The 22,528-nt window shown below is 52.6% G+C and overlaps 2 protein-coding genes across 9 annotated transcripts; one reads left to right on the forward strand and one right to left on the reverse strand.

Annotated features, from left to right (window-relative positions):
- Positions 1–3,683, forward strand: WDR54 (WD repeat domain 54). 4 transcript variants are annotated; one of them, XM_049651755.1, is made up of 10 exons: positions 1–59; positions 438–660; positions 813–875; positions 1,268–1,334; positions 1,425–1,478; positions 1,806–1,933; positions 2,822–2,922; positions 2,997–3,159; positions 3,345–3,419; positions 3,497–3,683. In XM_049651755.1, exons 1-10 carry the CDS (start codon positions 16–18, stop codon positions 3,626–3,628), a joined length of 1,050 nt encoding a protein of 349 aa, XP_049507712.1. In that variant the 5' UTR covers positions 1–15; the 3' UTR covers positions 3,629–3,683. The 4 variants fall into 4 exon arrangements, with proteins under 4 accessions (XP_049507712.1, XP_049507711.1, XP_049507710.1 ...); XM_049651754.1 differs by having other exon boundaries at positions 11–75; XM_049651753.1 differs by having other exon boundaries at positions 42–108.
- Positions 3,684–3,807: 124 nt separating this feature from the next.
- On the reverse strand, positions 3,808–18,984 carry RTKN (rhotekin). Of its 5 annotated transcripts, none has more exons than XM_049651745.1 (13): positions 18,236–18,551; positions 16,470–16,888; positions 10,223–10,422; positions 8,418–8,479; positions 8,267–8,320; positions 8,054–8,171; positions 7,624–7,833; positions 6,779–6,873; positions 6,566–6,672; positions 6,204–6,332; positions 5,363–5,531; positions 5,095–5,199; positions 3,808–4,244 (listed from the first exon to the last, which is right to left on the reverse strand). In XM_049651745.1, exons 2-13 carry the CDS (start codon positions 16,770–16,772, stop codon positions 3,991–3,993), a joined length of 1,806 nt encoding a protein of 601 aa, XP_049507702.1. In that variant the 5' UTR covers positions 16,773–16,888; positions 18,236–18,551; the 3' UTR covers positions 3,808–3,990. The 5 variants fall into 5 exon arrangements, with proteins under 5 accessions (XP_049507702.1, XP_049507701.1, XP_049507703.1 ...); XM_049651744.1 differs by having other exon boundaries at positions 4,035–4,510; positions 18,236–18,556; XM_049651746.1 differs by lacking the exons at positions 16,470–16,888; positions 18,236–18,551 and adding an exon at positions 18,568–18,984 and having other exon boundaries at positions 4,035–4,510.
- Positions 18,985–22,528: the final 3,544 nt, after the last annotated feature.

Genomic DNA, 22,528 nt, shown 5'->3' on the forward strand with positions numbered 1-22,528 from the left:
ACGTGCGTCGTCTCTATGGTGGCGGTGGATTCGCAGGGACCTCAAGATTCCGCAGTCAGGCAAGCGGATCTGCGGGTGTGAACTCTGACCCTCGCCGGGAGCTTCAGGGTGCCAGCTGAGGGAAGAGGGGTGCGGTGGCTACCCTGCCTCACCCCGCCTTCGCTCGGGCGGTTGGGGCCATCGGGTCCTGTGCCATCACCATTCCTCCTCTGGGATTTCCCCATCGCCCCATGACTCAGCCCTAGGGTTCCCTTTTCCCGCTCCCCAAGACCTCCCCACTCCGGACTCTCCTATCGCCATCCTCGGGTTCCCCATCACATCCTTACCCACTCCCAGTGGTCTTTAGTGCCTCATGACAGCACCCGCCATTCCTCCCGCTGTAATCACCGCTGTCTACTGTTCGCAGCGCGCCCGTGATTCGAGCCTCTCTCCACTAGGATGTTCCGCCGGGAGCGCTCCATTCCCCTTCGAGGTTCGGCCGCTGCACTGTGCAACAACCTCAGTGTGCTGCAGTTGCCCTCCCGCAACCTCACACATTTTGGGGTAGTCCATGGACCCAGCGCCCAGCTTGTCAGCGCTGCCCCTGAAGGTGTGCCCTTGGCCCAGCGCCAGCTCCACGCTAAGGAGGGAGCCGGAGTGAGCCCTCCGCTTATCACCCAGGTGAGTGGTGTTGCTGAACCCGGTCCTAAGCTCTGTCCTTCCTCTCCAAACCTCAAGGAGTAGGCCTTCCCTAACCCTCTGATTTAACGCTCTTCTGAGTCCTCCTGTCCTCTGTTCTGACCACTTCTTCCGACTGGGCCACTTCCCTCTAGGTCCATTGGTGTGTCCTCCCCTTCCGAGTGTTGCTGGTACTCACCTCACATCGAGGAATACAGGTAAGAAGAGGCGCTTCCTACCCTCCCCCAGTAGAGTTTTCTCAACTCCTCCCCAAAGCCCCTAGACCCTTCCCTGCTTGTCTCTAAATCTTACAAACTTTTCACATGTTTAGCTCATTCTTCCTCAGTTCTCATCTTCCTTTCTCCCATCTTTTCCAGTTCCCAAGTGCCATCTCCAATACCTGCCCCTTTACTAGCTGTATGACCTCCGACAATTTAGTTAGCTTATCAGAGCCTCAGTGTCCTCCTCTGTAAAATGGGAATAAAAACTGCCTGCCTTCCAGAGTTGTTTTGAGGATTAAATGGGCTAAGGCCTGACATGAATATGTGAAGTACACAGCTCAGCAAAGGTCAGCTGGATTGTGCCCCCATCCTTGCTTCTTGTCTTGCAGATGTACGAGTCAGATGGCTCTGTCATGGTCTATTGGCACGCACTGGACTCTGGAGATGCATCTCCAGGTACCTGCAGGACTTGAGTGCCGTCAGGGTAGGGAGTGTTGGGTGGGGCTGGAGGTGGTATTTCTAATTGTTTTCCCCTTTCATACTCAGTACAGGCTGTGTTTGCCCGAGGGATTGCTGCCAGTGGCCACTTCATCTGTGTGGGTGAGGGGGCCAAAGGCAGGGAATTGGGGGGTGCTGGAGTATAGGGGTGTGGGCTTTGGCCAGGAAGATGTTGAAGGTTTGAGGGAATTTTTGAGGGTTAGAGGGAAGGATGGGATCGAAGGAAGCCCTTAGAGACTCCAGAAAAGCATGGAGGACTTCAGAGGGGCAGGGTAGGATAGAATAATGGTGGTCACTGGAGGAGCAGAGCTGTTGGGGCACCATGTCGGGGGGTTGTTATGAAGGTTTATGGGATGACAGGAGTGCTACGTGTGGTGGTTGGACACTGGGGAGGATTAGGAAGCCATCAGTGGGGCACTGGTTCCGCAGGAACATGGTCGGGCCGGATACTGGTGTTTGACATCCCAGCCAAGGGTCCCAACATTGTACTGAGTGAAGAGCTGGCTGGGCACCAGACACCAGTCACAGACATTGCCACTGAACCTGCCCAGGGACAGGTGAGTGGATTCCCCCTACCAATTCCAGGGAGCTTGGGAGCCTTCCCACTTTGGGAGGCAGGACACCCGGGTTTAAGTCTTGACTCTGTCACTAAGCAGCTGGATGGCTTTGGGCAAATTGCTGCACTTTCCTAGGCTTCAGCAACCTTAAGTCCAGTGATGAAGCCCGACTTTCCATTTACGTGGCATTTAGTAGTTCATGAACACTTTTCAATACTAGTGTGGATTGAGGAGTTGGGACAGATGTTTTCTAAGATGCTTTCCAAGTCTGACACGTGCAGCTTCCTTTTCTGGACTTGGGCAAGTCCTACCTATTCAGGCCCACCCCCAGTGCCACTCTCTCTGGGAAGCCATCCCCCTATTTCCGCTCCCACTGATCTCCCTTGGCAGAACCCTGAATCAGCACTACTCTCAAAGACAACGCTTGTCTCCCTAATTGGATTGCAAACCTCCTGAGAGCAGGGGATGTATCTTCTAATTCATATGCTCCACCGCACCTGACCCACAGCTGGGCCCATGGGCTATGTTGGCTGCCTGGAGTTGGGGGTTCTCTAGGGGTTTGGACTCTAGTCATGACTGTGACTGGCTCCCTGCAGGACCTCCAGAAGGTTGTAACACTGGGCTCAGTTTTACTATCCTTCCAGTGAAGACAGTTATATCCCTCTTCTAACACATGGTTTGTGGGGTCAGGGGGAGTGAGGCTCTAAGGAAAGCAAAGAAAGCTTTTTATGCATCCTGGGGGAACCCTCCATTCAGCCCAGGAGAGCTGCATGTCTTGCCCTTTCCCTAGAGAGACAAAGATGCAAATGCTGTGTCCCCTCCCCTCCTGCTCTGTATACAGGACCCAGCAGGGGGAAAGGGAAGGACTGATCCTGCTTTTCTCCTTAGGACTGTGTGGCTGACATGGTGACGGCAGATGACTCAGGCTTGCTGTGTGTCTGGCGGTCAGGGCCCGAATTCAAATTATTGACCCGAATTCCAGGATTTGGGTAGGTGAGGTGGAAGGAGACTGATGCCTTCCTGAGGGGTCCAAGGAAATTAAAGTGGGTTATCACCCTTGCAGGGTCCCATGCCCTTCCGTGCAGCTGTGGCATGGGACAGTAGCAGCAGGCTACGGGGATGGGCAGGTGCGTCTGTATGAGGCCGGCACAGGAACTCTGCATGTCCAGATCAGCGCCCATGCCCGGGCCATCTGTGCCCTGGACCTGGCTCCCGAGGTGGGCAAGGTCAGTCTCCTTCTTCATCCCTCCATACCCTGTTCCTGGTGCTGGGGATGTTGAGAGAAAGTCCACAGACTCGTCTGCTGCTCAGTGTAGCCCTCTCCCTGGGTATCTGGACCAGGCACCCCAGCCTATCCTGGTCCCCTGTCGGCATGTGCCAATGCCCACTCAGCCCACCACCTTTTCTATAGCTTCTCTCTGCAGCCGAAGACACCTTTGTACACATCTGGAAACTGAGCAGGAGCCCAGAGAGTGGCTACACTGAGGTGTGTGTGGTGGCAGGAGTGGAGAGGGGGGCCCAAGACTGAGGCAGCAGGCCCTGAGCAGCCCTCTTCTCCCCCAGGTGGAACACTGTCATGGTGAGTGTGTGCCTGACACCCAGGTGTGTGGTGCCCGATTCTGTGACCCCTCGGGGAGCTCCTTTGCTGTGACTGGCTATGACCTCGCTGAGATCCTGAGATTCAGCAGCGTGTGAGAGAAGAGCAGTCCTCCTTTCTCCCTGTGGTGTTTATAAAGTACCCCTCCTCCCAGCCCTTGTCTGATTACTCAGTATCACAGTTATACTTCACAACTCCTGGTCAACTAAGCTCCAGGGATGAGGGGATGGGGCAGGTCCAGACCAAGGAGCAAGGCAACCTGTCCTCAAGAACCAGGGGAAGGCCGCCGTTAAATAACTTTAATGGTTGATGTGAGAGTCACAAGGGAGGTGCACTCCCTCCCAAGGCTCTTCAGTGCCATCCTCAAAGCTGGTTAGTGCAGGGAGGTAGGGCAGGGTTGGTTCCAGTTTTCTCCCAGGAAGGGTTTTGGGGGTACCAGCCAGTCCCAGGAACGAGCCCCTCAACACCTTGGCAACCACAGCTTAAGAGGGGCTTCTGCTCCTCCTCCCCAGCCTACCCCAAGTCCAGCAGAGGAAGGGGAGGCCAAGCTGGCCAACCTTCTACTGACAGCACCGCATCCAGAGCCCGACTGCTCATGGGTCTTCTCTTCCTCTGGCCAGATCCTGTTGCCAGCACCTTTCTCTCTCACACTGGTGACTGGAGCCAAGTGCGGGACGGGCCTTTGCTGAAGAGGCCTCTGGACCGTGGGGATGGCTGCTGGGGGAGAGGGGCAACCGAGCGGGAAGCCCCAGGGGAGTGGTCTGGGGGGACAGCATCCAGGGAGAATGTTCGGGGTCGCCCCCAGGGCATGGGGTGGGTCCGAGCTGGGGCTGGGGCCACTGAGGCAGGTGAGCAGGGGGTAGGCAGGGCAGGCTGTTCTGTAAACATTGCTAGCCAGGGTGGGGGTGTCTCCAGCCTTGTGCCCTCCCGCTGGGCCAGGATGTCTGTCACCGCTGCGATGTCATCCAGCGGCTCAATAGCTGTGGCATCAGGAAGGGGTTGAGGGGAGGGGGCTAGTCAGAGCTTAGGCCCCAGGCCTACCCAGCCCTGACCATCACCTGTCACTGTAATAGGAGGAAAGCAAAGCCCGGATCTCAGCCGAGACTGTGTTATCCTGCAGGAGAAGCCCCTCACCTGGGCCCCCTGGAGCCACTGGCTCTGATACAACTATGGGATATGAGGAGCAGGGGGGATGGAGACGAGGGGGTGGGCAGAAGTGGGTGAAAAAATCAAGGAAAGAGGAGGAAAATGAAAGCAGTGCCAGGCAAGTGGAGGGTCAGAGGAGGAGACAGGAATCCACATGCAGAAAGGGAAACAGAGAAGAAGAAATTAGGACAGAAGTCCATGAAATGAATCTGGCTCTTTGGGGGTTTGTTTGGAACTTTGGTGGAGGTGGCTCTAAGAAGAGCTGGAGAAGAGAAACAAATACAAGAAGACCGAGTGGGCCTTGGGTCCCCAGAGCTCTGCCTCAGTCTAGTGCTTTCTCTCTGTTGCCATTATCTAGGCTCCCTTGAAGCCCCCAACCCCACTGCCCATCAGGTTCCCTGAGTGCACTTTCACTCACCCATCTCATGGTACAAGGACCCCTGCTTGGCCAGTACTTGGGGTGGTTTCCGGGGAGCAGGGGTTTCAATTTTCATGATTTCATCACAGCACTGCTTCCATTGGCCTGGAAGGAGGGCAGTGACTGGGGTGGGAGGAGGAAGACTGAGAGGGCCAGGCCATCCTCTCCCCTGCCACGTTCCCTTCCACACTTTTTGGAAATAGAGGCCTTGGGTAAAAACATCAAACCTTAATCCCTCCCAAGATTCAAACCAGCCTCCTCCTCTTACTCATGTCAAAGAAAAGCTGCCACAGAGCCTCCATCCAGCTGTGCAGGGCTCCTCGACTCTCTGTCTGAAGGGTGTGTGTCACCTCGTCCTCCCCATACCGGTTACTGATGCTCAGGGTGAAGGGCCGGCCCGCAGCGTGGTCCAGCTCCCCTGCCCGGACTCGAGTCTCCTGCAGGAGAAGGAAGGGGTCTGCTGCCACCTTCACGTTGGTCACAGAAGTCAGCAGTGACATCAGGCAGGTTTGGTCATCCCTGCCTTAGAAGGAGGAACTTGTTGGGTCTCTCCTCAAGCCCTCTTATTTGCCTCCTATTGAGCAGAGCAGGAGGGAATGGCAGGAAAGGACTGGAGATGAGACAGATCGTCCTCGGTCAGGAACGTGGAGCAGATGGAGACAGGGAAGGAGGGATTGAGTGAGGCAGGGAAGGCACAGAGGCATGCAGGAATGCTGAGGCCTAATGTCCCTCAGTACTTTCATAAAAGTTGGCAGGAAAGCCACCAAAAGGGCTCGGAAACCAAGAGAAGTCATTGGACTTGGGTTTGGGAGAGAAATCCAGGAAAGGGTGAAGAAGGGGCAGATTGGAATCTGAGGGAAAAGGCAGAAAGAGGATGAAAATCCTAAACTGGCCATGGGACCCTCTGAGACTTGGCAGAGGCTGAAGCTGGTGAGTAGAAGAGTTTTCCAGTGATGCTGGTGAGGGAGAACATTCCTGGCCCTGAAGCCAGGTGTGGTGCTGTTAGGAGCAGCAGGTGAGTTTCCATCTCTCTGCACCCACCCTCCTGGGACCTGAAGGAGACACTCCTGGGCCCTGGCACCTGGTAGCTTCACCAAGGGACCCATCACCTTGTTGATGGCGATAGTAAACAACGGTTCTTCCCCAGTGTCTGCGTCTTCAGGTTGCCGGTAACAGAAGAGGTTTGTGCCTTTCAGGACTCCATGCACTCGTGCCCAGTCCTGCAGCTCCCCAGCTTGCTGTGTAAATGACTCAGGTTACCTGGGGGAATCACACCACCAACACCCTTCTTCCCTTTCCCCCAGTGAGAATCTGCTCCTCTCTGCCCATGCTCTTGTCTGATCCAACTCTCTTCTTGCCCTATCCCTCCTTCCTCCACCCAGATCTTGATTTTTCAGTAGTCCTTTGGTGCCTAGGTGATCCAGCTCTCCTTCTCCAGGTTCCCTTCTATACGTCAGGGCGCCCTCCTCACCTGCACCCTGAGGGTACCACTTGCGGTAGGCTGAGTCATACAAAGAGGCTGAGCCACCAGGCGGCAACACACGCTACCATAAAGGGGAAGCCAGGCGGGGTTCTCCTCTGGGGGACAGGAAGTGCAGGGTAAGGATAGGGAATGAAAATGGACCATTCAACAGCCCCTCTTCTCACTGTCCAGCATCCCCCCCACCCCACAGCACATACTCACCATGGCTGGTGAGGGTGAGGTCGTGTGTGCGGAACCCATCTTGCACTGCTGCCAGGGTGAGCGTGGTGTGAGCCAGGAGGTGGTAACGAGGACCCCTGCAGGACAGACAGAGAAGTGGGCTTCAGCCCCATGACTGGCGTATTAAATAGCAGGAGATCTGAGGGCTAAGCAGATCTGCCCCGTCATTCAGGCGGCCCCACAGAAAACTAGCTTGCCTCCTCCACAGGGCTTAGAACATTTACTGAGCTCCTGCTGAGTGCTGGGTCCTGTGGTTTAATTATGTTATTCCACTGTATTCCCACAACAGCCTTGGAAGGTTGGTGGCATTGTTCTGTTAATAGATGAGACAGCTTGAGGCTTAGAGAAGTTGAGAAATTTGCCCCAAATTTATAGCTGGTAGGTGGTGGAGTTGGAATTTGAACTCATGTGTGTCTCCAAAGTCAGCATTCTGTTCACTGCCCTAGAGCTTTCAAACTGCTTCTCAGAGGCCCCATGTTTCTGTTGGGTGCCTCTAAGCATCAGCAGGCAACCCCTCAGGACCCAGGCTACTTTGCTCCAACCAGAGCACTCTGTTCTATCCATATAAGATGGATTTGCTGCTGCAAAAACTTGAAGACCCCAGAGCTTAGCTCTCCCTGCATTCTTACTGGTCTTCTCAGTTGACATGGGCCTGCTCTGGGGTGTAGGCCAGAGTGCCCCCCAGCTGTGTGGCTGCTGCTACTTCATGTAGGTCTGCACGCTGTGGCAGCAGCACAAAATAGTTTCTGCATACTCAACACAGCTCTGAGGTCACCCGTGGCCAGGGCAGAGGCAACTGAGGGCAGTGGAGGAATATAGAGCCTTACCCCACAGCTGGGGTCGGAAGCAAAATGGGACTGCTCCCCGAACCCCCAGCACTCTCCAGCGATGCCCGGACACGCCTCCCTGAGGAGCGGCCTAGGGAGCTGCTGAGTTTGGTGGCAAGCCTCTTGGGGGCTCCAGCCAGGGCCCCCTCCTCTTCCACGCTGGCCCCATACAGCTCCAGTCGCAGTTCAAAGTCTGGCCCTGCCTCAGTGCTATAGGAGTATGGGAGGAAGAGAGGAGGATGCTCCTGGGGAAGTCCAGGGAGGCATGAGGGGGCGGGCAGGGGTGAAGGACAGATGTGGTGCAAGTACAGGACAACTCCCCAGGTGAGGCCCATCTCCCTTCCTCCCTCTCCTCTCCCCCTGCAGCTATGGCATCCAGGGATTGGAGCAGAGTGGAGAAAGGAGGGCGTCACAGGGACCAGGTGCTCACAAGAGCACGTTGCTCTGAAAGGAGATGTCTGTGAGGGTCCTGTCCACCAGGATCATCTCTGTGTCCTGAATGTGTTCCCCTAGCTGCAGCAGCAGGAACACAGCCCAGCGGTGCAGGTCTGGGGACAGAGGCCAAAACTGGTAAAGATGTGCCCACAAGAACACCCAACCTCAGGTCACTCCCTCCATTTGTCCCAGCATGTGTGCAACTCACCACCTTTGTTCTTGAAATATTCTGTGTCCTTCCACATGAGTGGAATCCGGAGGTCTGAGGGGCAGAGGGGCAGGAAGAGATGTTGAGACAGGGCAGCAGATCTTGTGGTTGGGCAAAGAGTGCCAGTGACTAGGGGAGTTGTGCTTCTTACCAGAGATGCAGACCCGGCCACGGCAGGGGGAGCGCTCAGCAGGCGGCCCGCTGTCAGAAGGCCTGTGGGCAAATCACAACATCGCCACCTGGCCTCTAGACACTATGCCCACCCCCCTACCCCCCGGTTCTGGTTCCCAAGGGTTCTTTGTTGCCTCCAGCCCAGGGCCCAACCCCAGGTCCCCCACCAGCCTGACCTAGCAGGACTGAGGGACTGTAAGAGCTGTCAGTTGAACCCAGGGAGTCACTGGGCTTGGGGACACTGGAGGAATATCAGCTCACATGCAGTATAAGCTCCAGGCTCCTCCCCCTCCAAGCATCCTCTCTGACCACCTCCCCAGACCCCTGCCAGGGATGAGTGGGGCTTGAGGGAACAGGTGCCCGCAGAGACTCCTTTTCAAGAGTTCTTCTCCATTAAACCCAACTTGGAGGAGTTTGCAGGCTTTCTTTTTAACAATGGGGGAGGCTGTTCTTCTCCACCATCTCATTCATCACTTCTTTGATATAGGAGGATACTGGGTGGGTTGGAAAATCAAGAACTCAAGTAAAGAATATCTGTGTTCCATTTGCAATAAACCTCTCTTCCCTCCCCCTCAGCTTTGATTTCTCCTTTACCATCTCCAGGTAGGCTGGGCCTTCCCAGTACCCCACTGCAGGGCCCCAGACACCTGGCCTTACTCCCCTCCCCACCTGTCAGCAGGAGTCACCAAGCATGTGTCTCTCCTAAAGTGACAGTGAGTTTATCCATACAAATTCATAGCTCCACTAATTATCAACTTAGTAAGGCCTTAAGCTAAATGATGTAGCACTGATGACAGTGTGTTTAGCTGTCAGCAATTTGGGATGTACTTCAAATCACACTGCCTAGGTTTTATGGCCAGGGCAGAGCCTGTTGACAGCTGCCTTTCAGAAGATAGCAAGCTCACATTGGAAACTGCCCCCCACCTCCCAGCCTGCTTGCCCTTTAGCTTTATGGGGAAGCCAGAGCTGGTTATCTGCCTTCCCCCAGGGGCTTCACAGGTGGAGGGCTCCTGGCAACCTCTCCTGTGTCAGCCTTCATGGCCAAGCTGGGATGGGCACCCTGCCAGTGGGCAGCTGGAGCCTTCTCCCTACTCAGCAGTGGGGACAAACAGGCTTATTTTGCCAGAGCCAGTTTTCCAAATGACCAGGCTACCAAAAGTGGCCAATGCTCAGAACCACCATTTGCCAGGTATTTTCTCCAAACACTTTAGTTGTACCAGAGCATCACCTCAACCAATTCACCGTGGATTTGTCAGATGAGCAACATCTAATGTCATGAAGCTGGTGTTTCACATCCAGAAGCTGACCCCTTTTAGAATACACAATCTAATTTAGGGGAGCAGATAGGCTTTCCCTTAAATGTTTTTTTATTATTTCCTTTCTCGAGCACTGCCTGTGATGGTGAACCTTAGGTACACTATTGTCAGTTTGTGGTAAATTGGCCATCTGGTGAACCCACTTTGAGAAAATTATCTTTCCAGAAGCCAGCCAGCCAGCCAGCCAGCCAGCTTCATCGGATCACAGGCAGGGCTTAGCAAATTAGCCCTTTTACATTATAACCCCTCAGACGGACAGCCTTTCACCAGATACACTGGCTTTCCTGAGTCTAGCCCTAGCTACTCCTTAGTGCACCTTGGGCAGCACACTGTGGTGATAAAACACCAAGGCATCTCCCAGGCCTCTGACAAGGCTTCAAGGAGAAGTCATCTTCAGGGTGATCCACACTCCGTACATACACACAGTACACGACTACCCCCCATACGGCCTTGCCTCCCCCTTGCTCACCTCCGGCCTGTCTTGCCCAGCACCTGCGCCTCCTTACGCCGCTGCAGCTCACCCATGTAGCTGAGGATGCGACTGTTGCACACCAACAGGCTCTTGGTGGCCTCCAAAGCTTGCTCTCGCTGGGAGCAGGCCGCCAGCAGCTTGCAGGCCCCTTCCCTCATCCGGATCTCATGGTCTAGCTTTCTCTGCAACTCTGTGTCCTAGCCAGAGTTGGAGGAAAGGATGAGAAGGAAATGTCAGTTGGGGGCAGGCTGAAGCACCCTCCAGTCCCCAAGTGGGCTGTGGCCCAGGAGAAACAGATAAGAAACTTATGTTTTAGGCAACTCAACCTCAGCTACCCAAGAATAACCAGAAAAGCTTTGTAAAAATACAGATGCACTCATGCATTTGATGGTAGGAGCATAAATTCCTTCAGCCTCTGTTGAGCACAGTTTGGAAAAATCTATGAAAACTAGAAATTCACGTATCCTCTGATCAAGCTATTCAATATCTAGGAGTTTATCCTACAAATACAATTATACCTATTGGCAAAGCCATATTCATTGCAACATTTAAAAAAAAATTTAAATGTTTTTATTTAGAGAGAGAGAGAGAGCATGAGCAGGGCAAGGGCAGAGAGAAAGGGAGACACAGAATCCGAAGCAGACTCCAGGCTCTGAGCTGTCAGCTCAGAGTCCGATGCGGGGCTCGAACTCACAAACCATGAGATCATGACCTGAGCTGAAGTTGGGCGCTTAACTGACTGAGCCACCCAGACGCCAGTCATTATAACATTGTTTTAAAGCACCAAGTTTAAAAGTCCTTCACTCAGGCATTGGTTAAATAAATCACAACATTTCTATATCATGGAATATGGAAGGCTGCAGACATTAAAGAGTGAGGTAAACGTTTGTGCGTAGATATGAAAAAAATCTTCAAAATATATTAAGTGAGAAAAGAAAACAGTATTACACAATTCTACCATTAGTGTACTATATGAGTTTGTGGGCCTGGGTGCCAGGAATGGAAAACAGATTTATGCTACCTTTAAAAATATATACACCCTTCTTTACTACTGTACTTTTGGAAATTGTTACCTTCTTAAAAATTTTTAATCTTCTCATTTAAAAACAAACAAAAAACACATTACCATGCTCTGCCTCAGATGTGCAGAACAAGAATCTCTAAGAGTGGAGTGTGTGAGTTTTTTTGAAAATTCCTCGAGTGATTCTGAGGTGTAGCCAGGGCTGAGAACCACCAACTAAAGAAAATGGACAAGATGCTAAAGACCATCCTGGATTACCCCAAAGACTCTAGTGATGATTTCGGGGATGGGGGCATCTAGTTAGTAAGGGATCGGTGGAGAAGGAACATACCATGTATAGAGTTCACCCATGCTGCACAGAACCCTGTATGCACTCCAAATTAGGGGACCTGCCTAAGGAGATCTGAGCTTGGGAGGTTAAGGACAGAGGCAAGGATTGGGGATGGGAAGGCAAGCAAGGCAGGGGGTCAGGAGTGAGGGGCTAAACAGGCTGTGCATAAGGATGGGGGTGGGTAGGCAATGAGAGAGGCACCAGGATTCTCAGGAACATTCACTCAGAAAGAGCCTTGGAGGTCTTGGCAGAGAGCAGAGGGTGAGAGCACCAGTCTGACATGAGACAAACCTGGGTCTGTGACATTCCTGCCAGTCTTGATAAGCTGAGAAAAAAACTTATTTAAAATACACTCGACAGTTTACTCAAACTCCCTAAGACTTGGTTTCTCCATCTGTAAAATGAGGATGGAAATAGTCCCCACATCCCAGACTTGTGAAAATTCAGTAAGCCAGGAATGCAAAGCACTTAGCACAATGCCCAGCACATAGTATACATGAATGGTGAGGATGCTTTTTTAAAGTCTGCTATTTTGACAGCAGTAGCATTCATCCAACAAACCTGGAGCATCCCTGTGCTGTCCAAGGCCCACATTTAAAATCCAGCTGGGAGGTGACAGATGCAGACATTAATGGCTGCACCATAAGTGCCATGTCATGGTATAAACACACTCACAGGACAGAGACCATGTCTGCTTCTGGTTGAAGTGATGGGGAAGTCTTCAGAAAGGAGGTAGAAAACTAACCCCATTACAGTATAAGATTAGTTTAAGAGGAAGCCAAGTGGAGACACCAGGCTGGAAGAGGGGGGTGAATGTGATCACCCAAAACCTGTCTTCTCCCTCACACCAATTATCACACTGGGCACTTTCTTCTGTCCCCGGTGGCTCCAGCCTCCACATCTCCAAGACCTGAACACCCTAAATTCCTGTTTTCAAAAGCCTTGTCCAGCCTCCCTGAAAACATTCTTCCTCCACTATTTATTTCCTGGGCCACCAATGAGCTAGGCCTGACTCTCATGACCCCTCTCCCAGCATTGTTTCTCTTCCTGACACTTCAGAAATAGGCCAACCAGCTCACAATGCCCCCTCCACCAGGAAGCCCTCCCAGACTACACAGCTCCTGCCCCACCCCCACCCCTCAGCCCCTCTATGTCTGTCTGCACCAGGGTCCCACCTCTGCTAAGCTTTCTTGCTTGCCAACCCCCATCCCATTCTGCATCCAGCTTCTGTCACAAACACCACAAACGGATGAGAGAAGGGAGGGCACAGAGAGGCGTCCTCAAGCCCGCTCCTGGCTAGTCTCTTTGTCCGGGCCCCAGCACTCACGGATCCTTCCCTAGCCCTGTCCATTGCGCTTGTGGCACCAACGCAGGCAACGCGCTGGTTCCGGGGACTCGCAAGCACGCTCCCTCCCGTGGCGCTTGGGGCGATGGTGACATCAGCTCCCAACTGCCGCGAGAGCAGTCGAGGGGTTCCTGGGCGCAGGCGGTCCCTCCCAGCTCCCGGCAGGGTTAGGCTCCGGGCTCTAGCTGCGCAGCCAGGAGACCCAGTCGTGCGCAAGGCTGCCTCCCAGAGCTCCCACGTCGCATTGGAAAGGGCTTTTTGGCCTTGGTGCGGCTAGAGCTGCAGGAGGCCAGAGGCCCCTCCTGCTTTGCGGTTACCCTCCAAGGTGACCCCTTGCCCAAAAGCATGGGGGAAGAAGATAGTGTGTAAATTGGAATAACTGGGGCCATAGAAAAGTTTCTGGGCTCAGCCTAAATGAATGAGCCTGCTATCATCCCCCCCTACTCTGGCCCCAAACCCACTCTCCCACAGCTCCAGGGAGGAGAGGACTCTAGAAATCCTGCTTCCTCCCTTTGGGCAGAGCATCTCAGGAATCCTGGCACTGTTTCTAGATCCCTGTGTTTAGCCCCCATCTCCCCACCCCAAGGATAGCTTCTTGTCTCCCCCTCCCCACCCACACACCCCTTTCTCCCCAAGCAGGCATTTTCTCCAGACTCTCCTGGGAAAGAGCCCAGAATTGGTTGTCAGCCAGACCTGGGTCAAGGCCCAAGGGGCTGAAGGAGGATGAGTCATGGGCAGAAGCCCAGCACACATTAAGCTCTCCGTGGACATCTTCCTGTCCCTCCCTCCCATTCTCTTCTGTCCCTGACTTACTGCTCTGCTTCTCATCACCTCTGTTCCCTTCAGAATCTCCACTGGGGCTAAATCCAAATCCTGGCTTGGGAATTTGACTAGCTGTGAGAACTTAGCCTCTGGAAACTATAAACTGGGGAGTGTTCTATCTCCTTCATAGTATTGTTTGAGAATTAAGTGGGAAAGTCTAATTGTTTCCTTGGCCCAGCACATATTTAAAAACAGCCTTTCTCTCACTCCCACCTCCCCTTTACTTGTAGCTTAAGTTGCTTCCTCCAGAAAGTCTTCTTGGATTTATTCTTCCATGAGTACCTGTCTTAGCAATCTCTGAAATATCAGTGGATCTCTCTCTTGAGTTGGGGGTGGGGGCTGGGGGGAGGAGACTGCTGAGTTTGGTGGAGAAAGAACACAGCACCCTCAGCCTGTAGCTGAAGGAGAGATGACCAAAGTGAAATCTAAGCCCCCTCCTCTGCCCCAGAACTTGAACAGACTTACCATGAAGAAAAATTACATGGGAGAAGGGAGCACAAGACAGTGGAGAAGGTGCAGAATTTAAACATTTAAATACCTAGACCAGCTCTGTTCAACAGTATCTCCTGTAATGATGGACACGTTTAGCAGCCATCTTGAAATGTGGCTAGAGCAACCAAGGAAATAAATTGTTTATTTCATTTTAATTAACTAAATTATACATTTAAATAGCCACATGTAACTAGTAACATGGACAGTGCAAAGGACTAGGTTTTATCCCATGTGCCAACACAGGACAATAGGTGGTATCAGAGTCCCAATGGGCTCACTGAGCATCTTTTTTTTTTTAATGTTTATTTATTTTTGAGAGAGAGAGAGAGAGAGAGAGAGAGAGAGACAGAATGTGAGTGGAGGAGGGGCAGAGAGAGAGGGAGACACAGAATCTGAAGCAGGCTCCAGGCTCTGAGCTGTCAGCACAGAGCCTGATGCAGGGCTCAAACTCATGACCTGTGAGATCATGACCTGAGCCGAAGTCAGCCACCCAACTGACTGAGCCACCCAGGCACCCCGAGCATCTTTCTGCATTTTAGAAATAGGTGACCCTCTCCAGGCAAACAAGTTAGATAAAGGTGTCCCCTCCAAAGGTTTGTAGCCCCAAAGCAGGCCAGGACTCCTGCCTCTGCGTGGCACCCTTGTGAAGGAAACAACCTGCACAATTTGTGCCAAGGATGTGCTCTCTTTACAATCCCACCTCCGAACTTCCCCCACAGCAATCTCCTGCCTTGTCCAGGAGGTCACCTCTGTGGTTTCCTTCTCCTTCCCCATCTCAGTAAATGGCCACACCACTCAGCTGCTTAGCCACACACCTGGAACGCTCTTTGCTGTGAGGCAAATCCATCAGTGTCCAGTCCTCATGTCCAATCCATCAACCAGCCCTGTCAGATCTACCACTGTCATTTGAAATCCAGCCCCTACTCTGTCTCCACCACCAGCACTTTCTTCCACACCACCACGTTCACTCCCCTAAGGCTGTAACAACTTGCTGTCCAGTGGTCTTCTGCTGCCACTCTTGCCAACTCTTTCTCTCACCCCCAACCCCTGCCTAGCCTATTGTCCACAGAAGTCATTATTTTAAAACATTAGACAAGTACTGTTCCTGGTTAAAAACCTTGCATGGGTAGGGGTGCCTGGGTGGCCCAGTCAGTTAAGCGCTGACTCTGGCTCAGGTCATGATCTTGTGATTCAGGAGTTCAAGCCCCGCATCAGGCTCTGCGCTGACAGCTCAGAGCCTGGAGCCTGCTGCGGATTCTGTGTCTCCCTCTCTCTCTGAGCCTCCCCCACTTATGCTCTGTCTCTCTCTCTCTCTCTTAAAATAAATAAATATTAAAAATTAAACAAACCAACAAACCAACAAAACTTTGCATGGGCCAACAGCATACCTAGAGTAAAATCTACATGCCTTGTTAGGGCCTTCAAGGCCCTGCATAATCTGGACCCTGTCCATGACCTCAGCCCCAGGTATAGCCACACTGGAACTGGAACACATCCTCATCTGAGAGCTTTGCCCCTGCTATGCCCTGTCAGGAAAGCCCTTTGTCCAGTCTTTACATACCTTCATATCCTTCAGGTCTCAGTTCATGATCTCATTGCAAAGACTTTCTCTGACCTCCACACTGAATGCTGCCTTCCCTACCTGATGTGTATTACATCCCATTTTCACTATCACTTCACTGTGTGAGATGATTTATGTGTTTGCATGTTTATATGTTCCCCCAGGTGAATGGGCCTTTCCTGTCTGGTTCACTGAGGTATCCCATGGTCTAGAAAGGAGCCTGACATATAGAGGTATTCAATAAAGGTGTTTAAGAATAAATGAACAAACAGCTCCCTGCCATCTCCAGGGCCAACAGAATTCTTACATCCTGATTCAGAACCCCCTTCCCCTTCTCTAGCAAGGCCACAGCCTTCCTGCAAACTTCTCTTACATCGAAGTCCTCTCTTCTTTCCACACTTAAATGACCCCCTCCAAAACACACATCCACACCCACTCACAGAGCTTTCAGAAACAGGTGTAAAGACCCTTCTGCCAACATAATGCTCTGCTCAACAGAACTGAGCGTAGGTCCACACACAGCATCTAATACAAGGCATACAGAACCACCTGGCCCTCTCCCCACTTTGAGCAGGTCCCACCCTCCCTCCTCAGCCCCAGCAGGGATGTGCGGGGGCAAACTGAGGCTGGGGTGCATGCACAGGAGGTGTACTCCGGGGGTGGGGGCGTTACCTCCAGGCTGAGCGCCATCTGTCGAATGTAGAGCATATTCAGGTCCTCCAGGATGTGCAATCTGTCCTGCATCTTTGTGCCCCCACTTCCCCTTCCCTTGTGGACCCCTCCAGAGGGGGGGGTGCTGGACAGGCACCACGCTGCTCCACAATTCCTCCTCCCGCTGCTTCCCTGGTCTTGAAAGAAGTGGGCAGAGGGCAGAAGCTGCCCTCGTCCCTCTGCACTCCTGTTACACCCCTCTGGCAGCTGTGACAAACTTCCCTTGCCTACCACTGTTCCAGAGTCCTGGTGGGAGCCAGGCATGGGAAGAAAGGAAAGCGAGGGGAGAACGAGGAAGGTCCCAGGAAGGGAGGCCAGCTGCAGAGGGGGCTCTGGGCACAGAGTGTCCAGTCTTGCTTTGGTGGCAGCTGTTCTCCCAGCTGTGGAAGAAAAAGGCCCTTTCATTCCGACTCTGGCCCCTCCCCAGCCCCCGCCCACATCCCTGGCCTGGTGGACAGAGAGTCTGTGTGCCGGTAGGGCGTGAGGGGCAGGCACAGCTGGAAGGGGGCAGGGAGGGGACGCTCACGCAGGTTTTACAGAGTTGTGGGTTTTGGCAGGAGGTCAGAGCTTTCTGAGAGGGGTTCTCACTCTCAGAAAGAAGAGGGATGGAGGTGAGGACTTGACTGGTGAGCCCAGGGAGCGGGACAAAGGGGTACACTGGGCCCAACCCCCAGGGCCACCTCTTCCAACTTGGGGCCCTTATCCAGCCCGCCCCACCCTGGGCTCACAATTACCTCGCTTTTCCAGAAGAAGGGAGGAGAGGGCGGGAGAAAGGCAGGGGTGTGCCTGTCTGCTGCTGCCCCCGCTCCCCTCTGCGGGCCCCTTCCCTTCCAGACAGGAAACCAGCCCCGATTCCCAGCCAGCTGCAGCTTTGCCCCCCCGCCCCACCACCTCCAACCCGGCCCACGGAGTCACACTCCCCTCAGCGGCCGGCGGGCCCTGCGACTCCGCCCCGGCTCCTCTGGCTCCTCTTCGCTGGCCCCTTAGGCCCAGCTTATCCCAGGGGCGGCCCCAGCCCACAGGCCCCTCCTCTTGGTCCCCAGGCCTCGCCTCTCCCTCCCCCACGCTGGTCACACGCTGGGTTGCTCGTGAGGAACCCGACAAAGCCCCTCTCCCCCAGGTCCACTGGCTTCTGAGTCAGAGAAGGCCCGGGATACCAGAACGTGGATGTGAAAGGGCCTTTGTTCTGGGCAGGCTGGGGGGAAAGGGCAGAAGCCAGGCCTGGAATCTCGGCCCGGAGGGAGAGGGGGGCGGGAGGAAGGCCCCCTCACTTAACCCTTTACAGGTCCTGCAGGGAAGGAGAGGTGACCTTGGGGACAGCCTCTTTGCTGTCGCTACTGCCCTCGGTCCTAACTCAGGCCCACAACGTTCAGCCGCTCCCAAGCCTCTATGGGGAGTTACAGGTAGGGCTCAGACTAGGAAGGTAATGGGGTAGAGCCGTGGGCCGGGGAGGAAATTGTGAGTAGAGACTGGGCTGCAAAGTTTGGTGGTAAACGCCTAAATCATTAAAAGGGACTCCCCCGCCCCACCACACACACTCCCAGCCCTTCAGGGGCACAGAGGAGCAGTTGGGGAGGGCTTCAGCGACTAAGTGGTCAGACCTGGCCTAGAAGTCGAGTTGGTGATGAAGGTTGTCCCAGATGGTTGAGACAGGTTGTGAGATAGGGCTGGCGGCCGAGGAAGAAGAGAGAGCCCAAACGAATCCGAGGTGTTTGGGGCCCGCCTACCTGCTCACCGCCCTTCGCCGCGGGATGCGCAGGATAGGCCGGGTCCAGGCACACTTTGGGAATCGAGCCTGCGGACCCTTAAACTCAAGCCAACCCGGAGTTTTTCCAGGCAGAGACAAGTCATCCCAACTGGCCAGGGAGTGTCGGGGGTGGCACGGGTTCGATTAACTTTCAGACGGTGCGCGCCTCACTTCTGAAGTCAACAACAACCGGTTAGAACCCAGACCGCGGCGTCTCCGCCCCTCGGCGTGCGCGCGGCCGGGGGCGGGGGGCCGAGGGCAGCCGGGGCTGCCCGAGCCGGGGGAAGGGGGAGGCCGGGACGCGGGTCTCACCTCGGGCGGGTCGCTGAAGAGGCTGAGTCGGAAGCGGCCGCGTTTGAACTCCATCTCCAGGGCGGAGCCCCTGGCCACGGTGACCCGACTCCGGTGGTTTCGGGAGAACATGCTGGCGACCCCGCGCCTTTACCTGCTCTGTGAGTTCCCGGAGCCGCCAGCTGTGTCCGATCTCGTCCGCTTCTGTTCCTCGACGTCCGCCCGCCAGTCCGGCTGGGAATCTCCCGCAGCCGGGTTCCCAAACTCCGCCCCCGGAGACGACACCTGGGCTGGGCAGGGCGCGGCACCCACCCTCCTTCTCCACCCCCGCCAAAGGCCCGGCCGGCCGAGCCAGTCCCGAGGCACCAAGCAGTCCTGGCCCGACAACCCCACAGCCAGGCACCCTACACTGCTCAAACACTGCGGGGGCGCGTCATCCGGTCGCGCCCAGGTCTCAGGCGCCTCACCTGGGAAAGGGGCGGACCCAGGGAAGCCCCGCCCCGCCCGCCTCCCCCACCTGGCAAGCCCCACTCCCTGCGCGCGGAAAATCCCGTGGCCACCTGGGGTCACTGCGTGGCATACTGCGGTTCTAGCCGGGCCCCGGGACCGTCCCCAATTCCACACCAAGCAGCTTCTGAAGTGATCGTTTCAACTTCCTACTGTCCCAATGTCTCTTCGTCCCCCTCCCGCTTTAGGTCCTCCATTCGCTACCTGCCCATCCACCCAATCCGGGGGCCATGCTTAAGCATGCTTTGGAATCCTGTTCTGTCAATTACTAACTGTGGAGCCTTGACTCAGTCTTGAACTGAGCTTCAGTTTTCTCATCTGTTCAATGGGGGTATAGTAATTATCTCCATTCCTCCGGTTGCTATGAGGATTCCATATGAGAATGGGTGTAAGATGCCCAGCATAGTGTCTGACATAAAGCAATTGCCCCAAAAGTGGAGCTATGAAGACAAAGGAGCAGGTGCAGCACTCTTGTGTCCCTGGATGGGGCACAGGTGACCTCAGCGCTCTGGACCCAGATCATAAGTGCCTTACGAGGGTGAGTTGATCATTGACCTCAATGTTGACTATTTTTCAGCTGCTTTGCTGGATGGGCAAGACAGGATTAACACTCTCAGTCTGTGCAGAAGAGGGGGCCCTCCTCACCCCACAGAGCCTAGTGAGAGAGAAAGAAATGGCAGAGTATTAGCTTGCTGACCACACTGATTAGCCTTTTGGGGATTCTAGAACTTACTGGAGAGAACTTGATAGATTAATAAAATTAAATAAATAAGTGAATAAATCTTGAGAGTAAATCTCCTTCATAGCAGATGGGCTGGAGTCGGAGAAATAGTAGCCTTTAACTTTAGAGAGGACAGAATTGCTGTGCTATGGCAAATTACTCAAATGTTCTTCTAGAAAACCTGACTTAAGATTACTTCAGCAAAAGGGGAAATTTATTGTCTTAAGGAACTAAAATATCCAGAGGCCAGGCTTTAGATGTGGCTTGACCCGGCATCCAGTGTCCCAAGGATCCTGCCTCTTCCCATCATCTACCTCTACTTTGCTCCACATTGGCTTCACCCTCCACAGCATGAGGTTGTTTCCAAAAATTCTGGGTCTATAACTTTTCAGGCTTAAATTCAGGGAAAAAGACAGCATCTATTTCCTGAACATCCTACCCGTGTCTTGGATTCACTATGGGCCATCTGGGATCATTTGTCCAACCTCTGTAGCCAGAGGGGTCGACCGACCTGAACCAATCACTGTGGCTAAGGGGGGATTCTACACGCCAGTCAACCAGGCCTGGGTCACTTGCCCACTCCCAGAGACCAATTGGAACCTATTGACCAAGGAAAGGAGGGAAGGGAGAGGTGGTTTCCCAAAGACTGTTTCAGTACTACCACCAGAAGGTGAGGGAATGGATGCTGGAGAGGAAAGCAGCAAACAGCCTTGATATACAGTTACATGGAGAAGGGAATTCTTCTGGTCAGTAGGAAAGTCCGATCAAAAGATTTTATAAAATCCATGGCTTCTGAGATAAACCTCAAAGGGTGGGTGAAGAGAGGGAAGGGGAAAGGCTTTGGGTTTTTTGTTTTGTTTTTTTAGTGTTGTTATTTCATTTTTGTTTTTTTAGTAAAATCTACCCCCAATGTGGGGCTGAAACTCACGACCTCATGATTAAGAGTCACCATCATATGCTCTACTGACTGAACCAGCCAGGCACCCCAGAATTGTTTATTTCTTCAAATATCTATTGTCATTCTTTTTTTTTTTTTAATTTTTAAATGTTTATTTATTTTTGAGAAACAGGGGAAGAGTGCCGGCAGGGGAGGCACAGAGAGAGAGGGAGACAGAGGATCGGAAGCAGGCTCTGCGCTGACAGCAGTGAGCCCAATGTGGGGCTTGAACTCATGAACAATGAGATCATAACCTGAGCTGAAGTCAGATGCTTAATAGACTGAGCCACCCAGGTGCCCCTCTATTGTCATTCTCCTTAACTGTAAGTTCCCCAGGGAGGAACAATCTGTCTTGTCAACTGCTTTATGCCCTGTGCCTGGCACAAAGGAAGTACTCTAAATCAACCATCATTGAAGTAAATGAATACAGGAAATGCCTCAAGTCAACATGCAGATTTGAGAGTACCTGACTGGGATGAGCCATGCTGTTGGACTAAAAGGGTTCATTTCAAACACTGGTTTTTGATTTTTTTTTTAGCAACAGAATGAAATCTTACCTGGAATATGTGAAATAGAAGCAAGCAGCTGCTGTGATGGAAGCAGGGCTGGAGCCTCAAGCACTGTCCTCTCCACAGGCCCTCAGCTGCCCTGTACCCCACCCCGGGGAGCTTGTGCTCTCCCTCTCTGGAAGGGTTTGAAAACCCCTGCAAGAGGTGGAGGAATGGAAGACGTCTGGAAAGGAAGTGGAGCTCACATCCTGCCTGAGAATCTGAATTCCATGTGACTGAAGATTTTATAAAAGGAGTGGGATAGCTAGAGTTGTATTTTAGAGATCATAATCCGGCAGCCTCCTTCATAAATCAGTTGGAGGAGGTTGTGACAGGTCAGGGAAGCCAGTTGACACTGTGCGTGAATAGGAGTGGAGAAACAAGGGCCAACAGTTTTGTGGATTGATTTATTTTTTAAATTAAATTCTTATTTGAAAACACACATACAGTTAGAAAAAAAAAACTAATGTACTCCTAATTTGACATTTAAAAATAATACAAAATATGGGGTGCCTGGATGTTCCAGTTGGTTAAGGGTCTGACTCTTGATCTCAGCTCAGGTCTTGATCTCATAGCCGTGAGTTGAAGCCCTGAATTCGGCTCCCCATTGGGTGTGAGGCCTACTTAAAAATAAAATAAAATAAAGTAAAATAGAATAGAATACAATAGAATAAAATATAAAATAAAAATAATATAAAGTAAAAAATAAATGAATAAAAGCATCTCAGCATCAGAGAAAAACATTGAGACATTTAGTGCCATGGCGTACTGAGGCCTCACACTAGCTCATAAGAGACAACTGCTAAATTGCCTAGAATTGTGCATTTCAGGTGTTAAACACAGCTTTGATTAAAAATTAAATCTAAAACCTCACAAATAAATTCTATTAAAGCAAAGGTGACAAATACACAAAATTCATCACTTCCTCATTTCACTATTTTTCTATTATCTGTTGAGGTTATTTGTATCAATAATACACACACACACACACACACACACACACACACACACAGTGGAAATGCTATGTCTCTTCCTAAATTCCTGTGTTCCCATGTCACATTTGAAATTAGGCATGGTGACAAATTATGGAAAGAGCCTAAATGTCCATCAACTGATGAATGGATAAAGAAATTGTGGTTTATATACACAATGGAATACTACGTGGCAATGAGAAAAAATGAAATATGGCCTTTTGTAGCAACATGGATGGAACTGGAGAGTGTGATGCTAAGTGAAATAAGCCATACAGAGAAAGACAGATACCATATG

Source organism: Panthera uncia (genome assembly GCF_023721935.1).
Source record: "Panthera uncia isolate 11264 chromosome A3 unlocalized genomic scaffold, Puncia_PCG_1.0 HiC_scaffold_11, whole genome shotgun sequence".
NCBI lineage: Eukaryota > Metazoa > Chordata > Mammalia > Carnivora > Felidae > Panthera > Panthera uncia.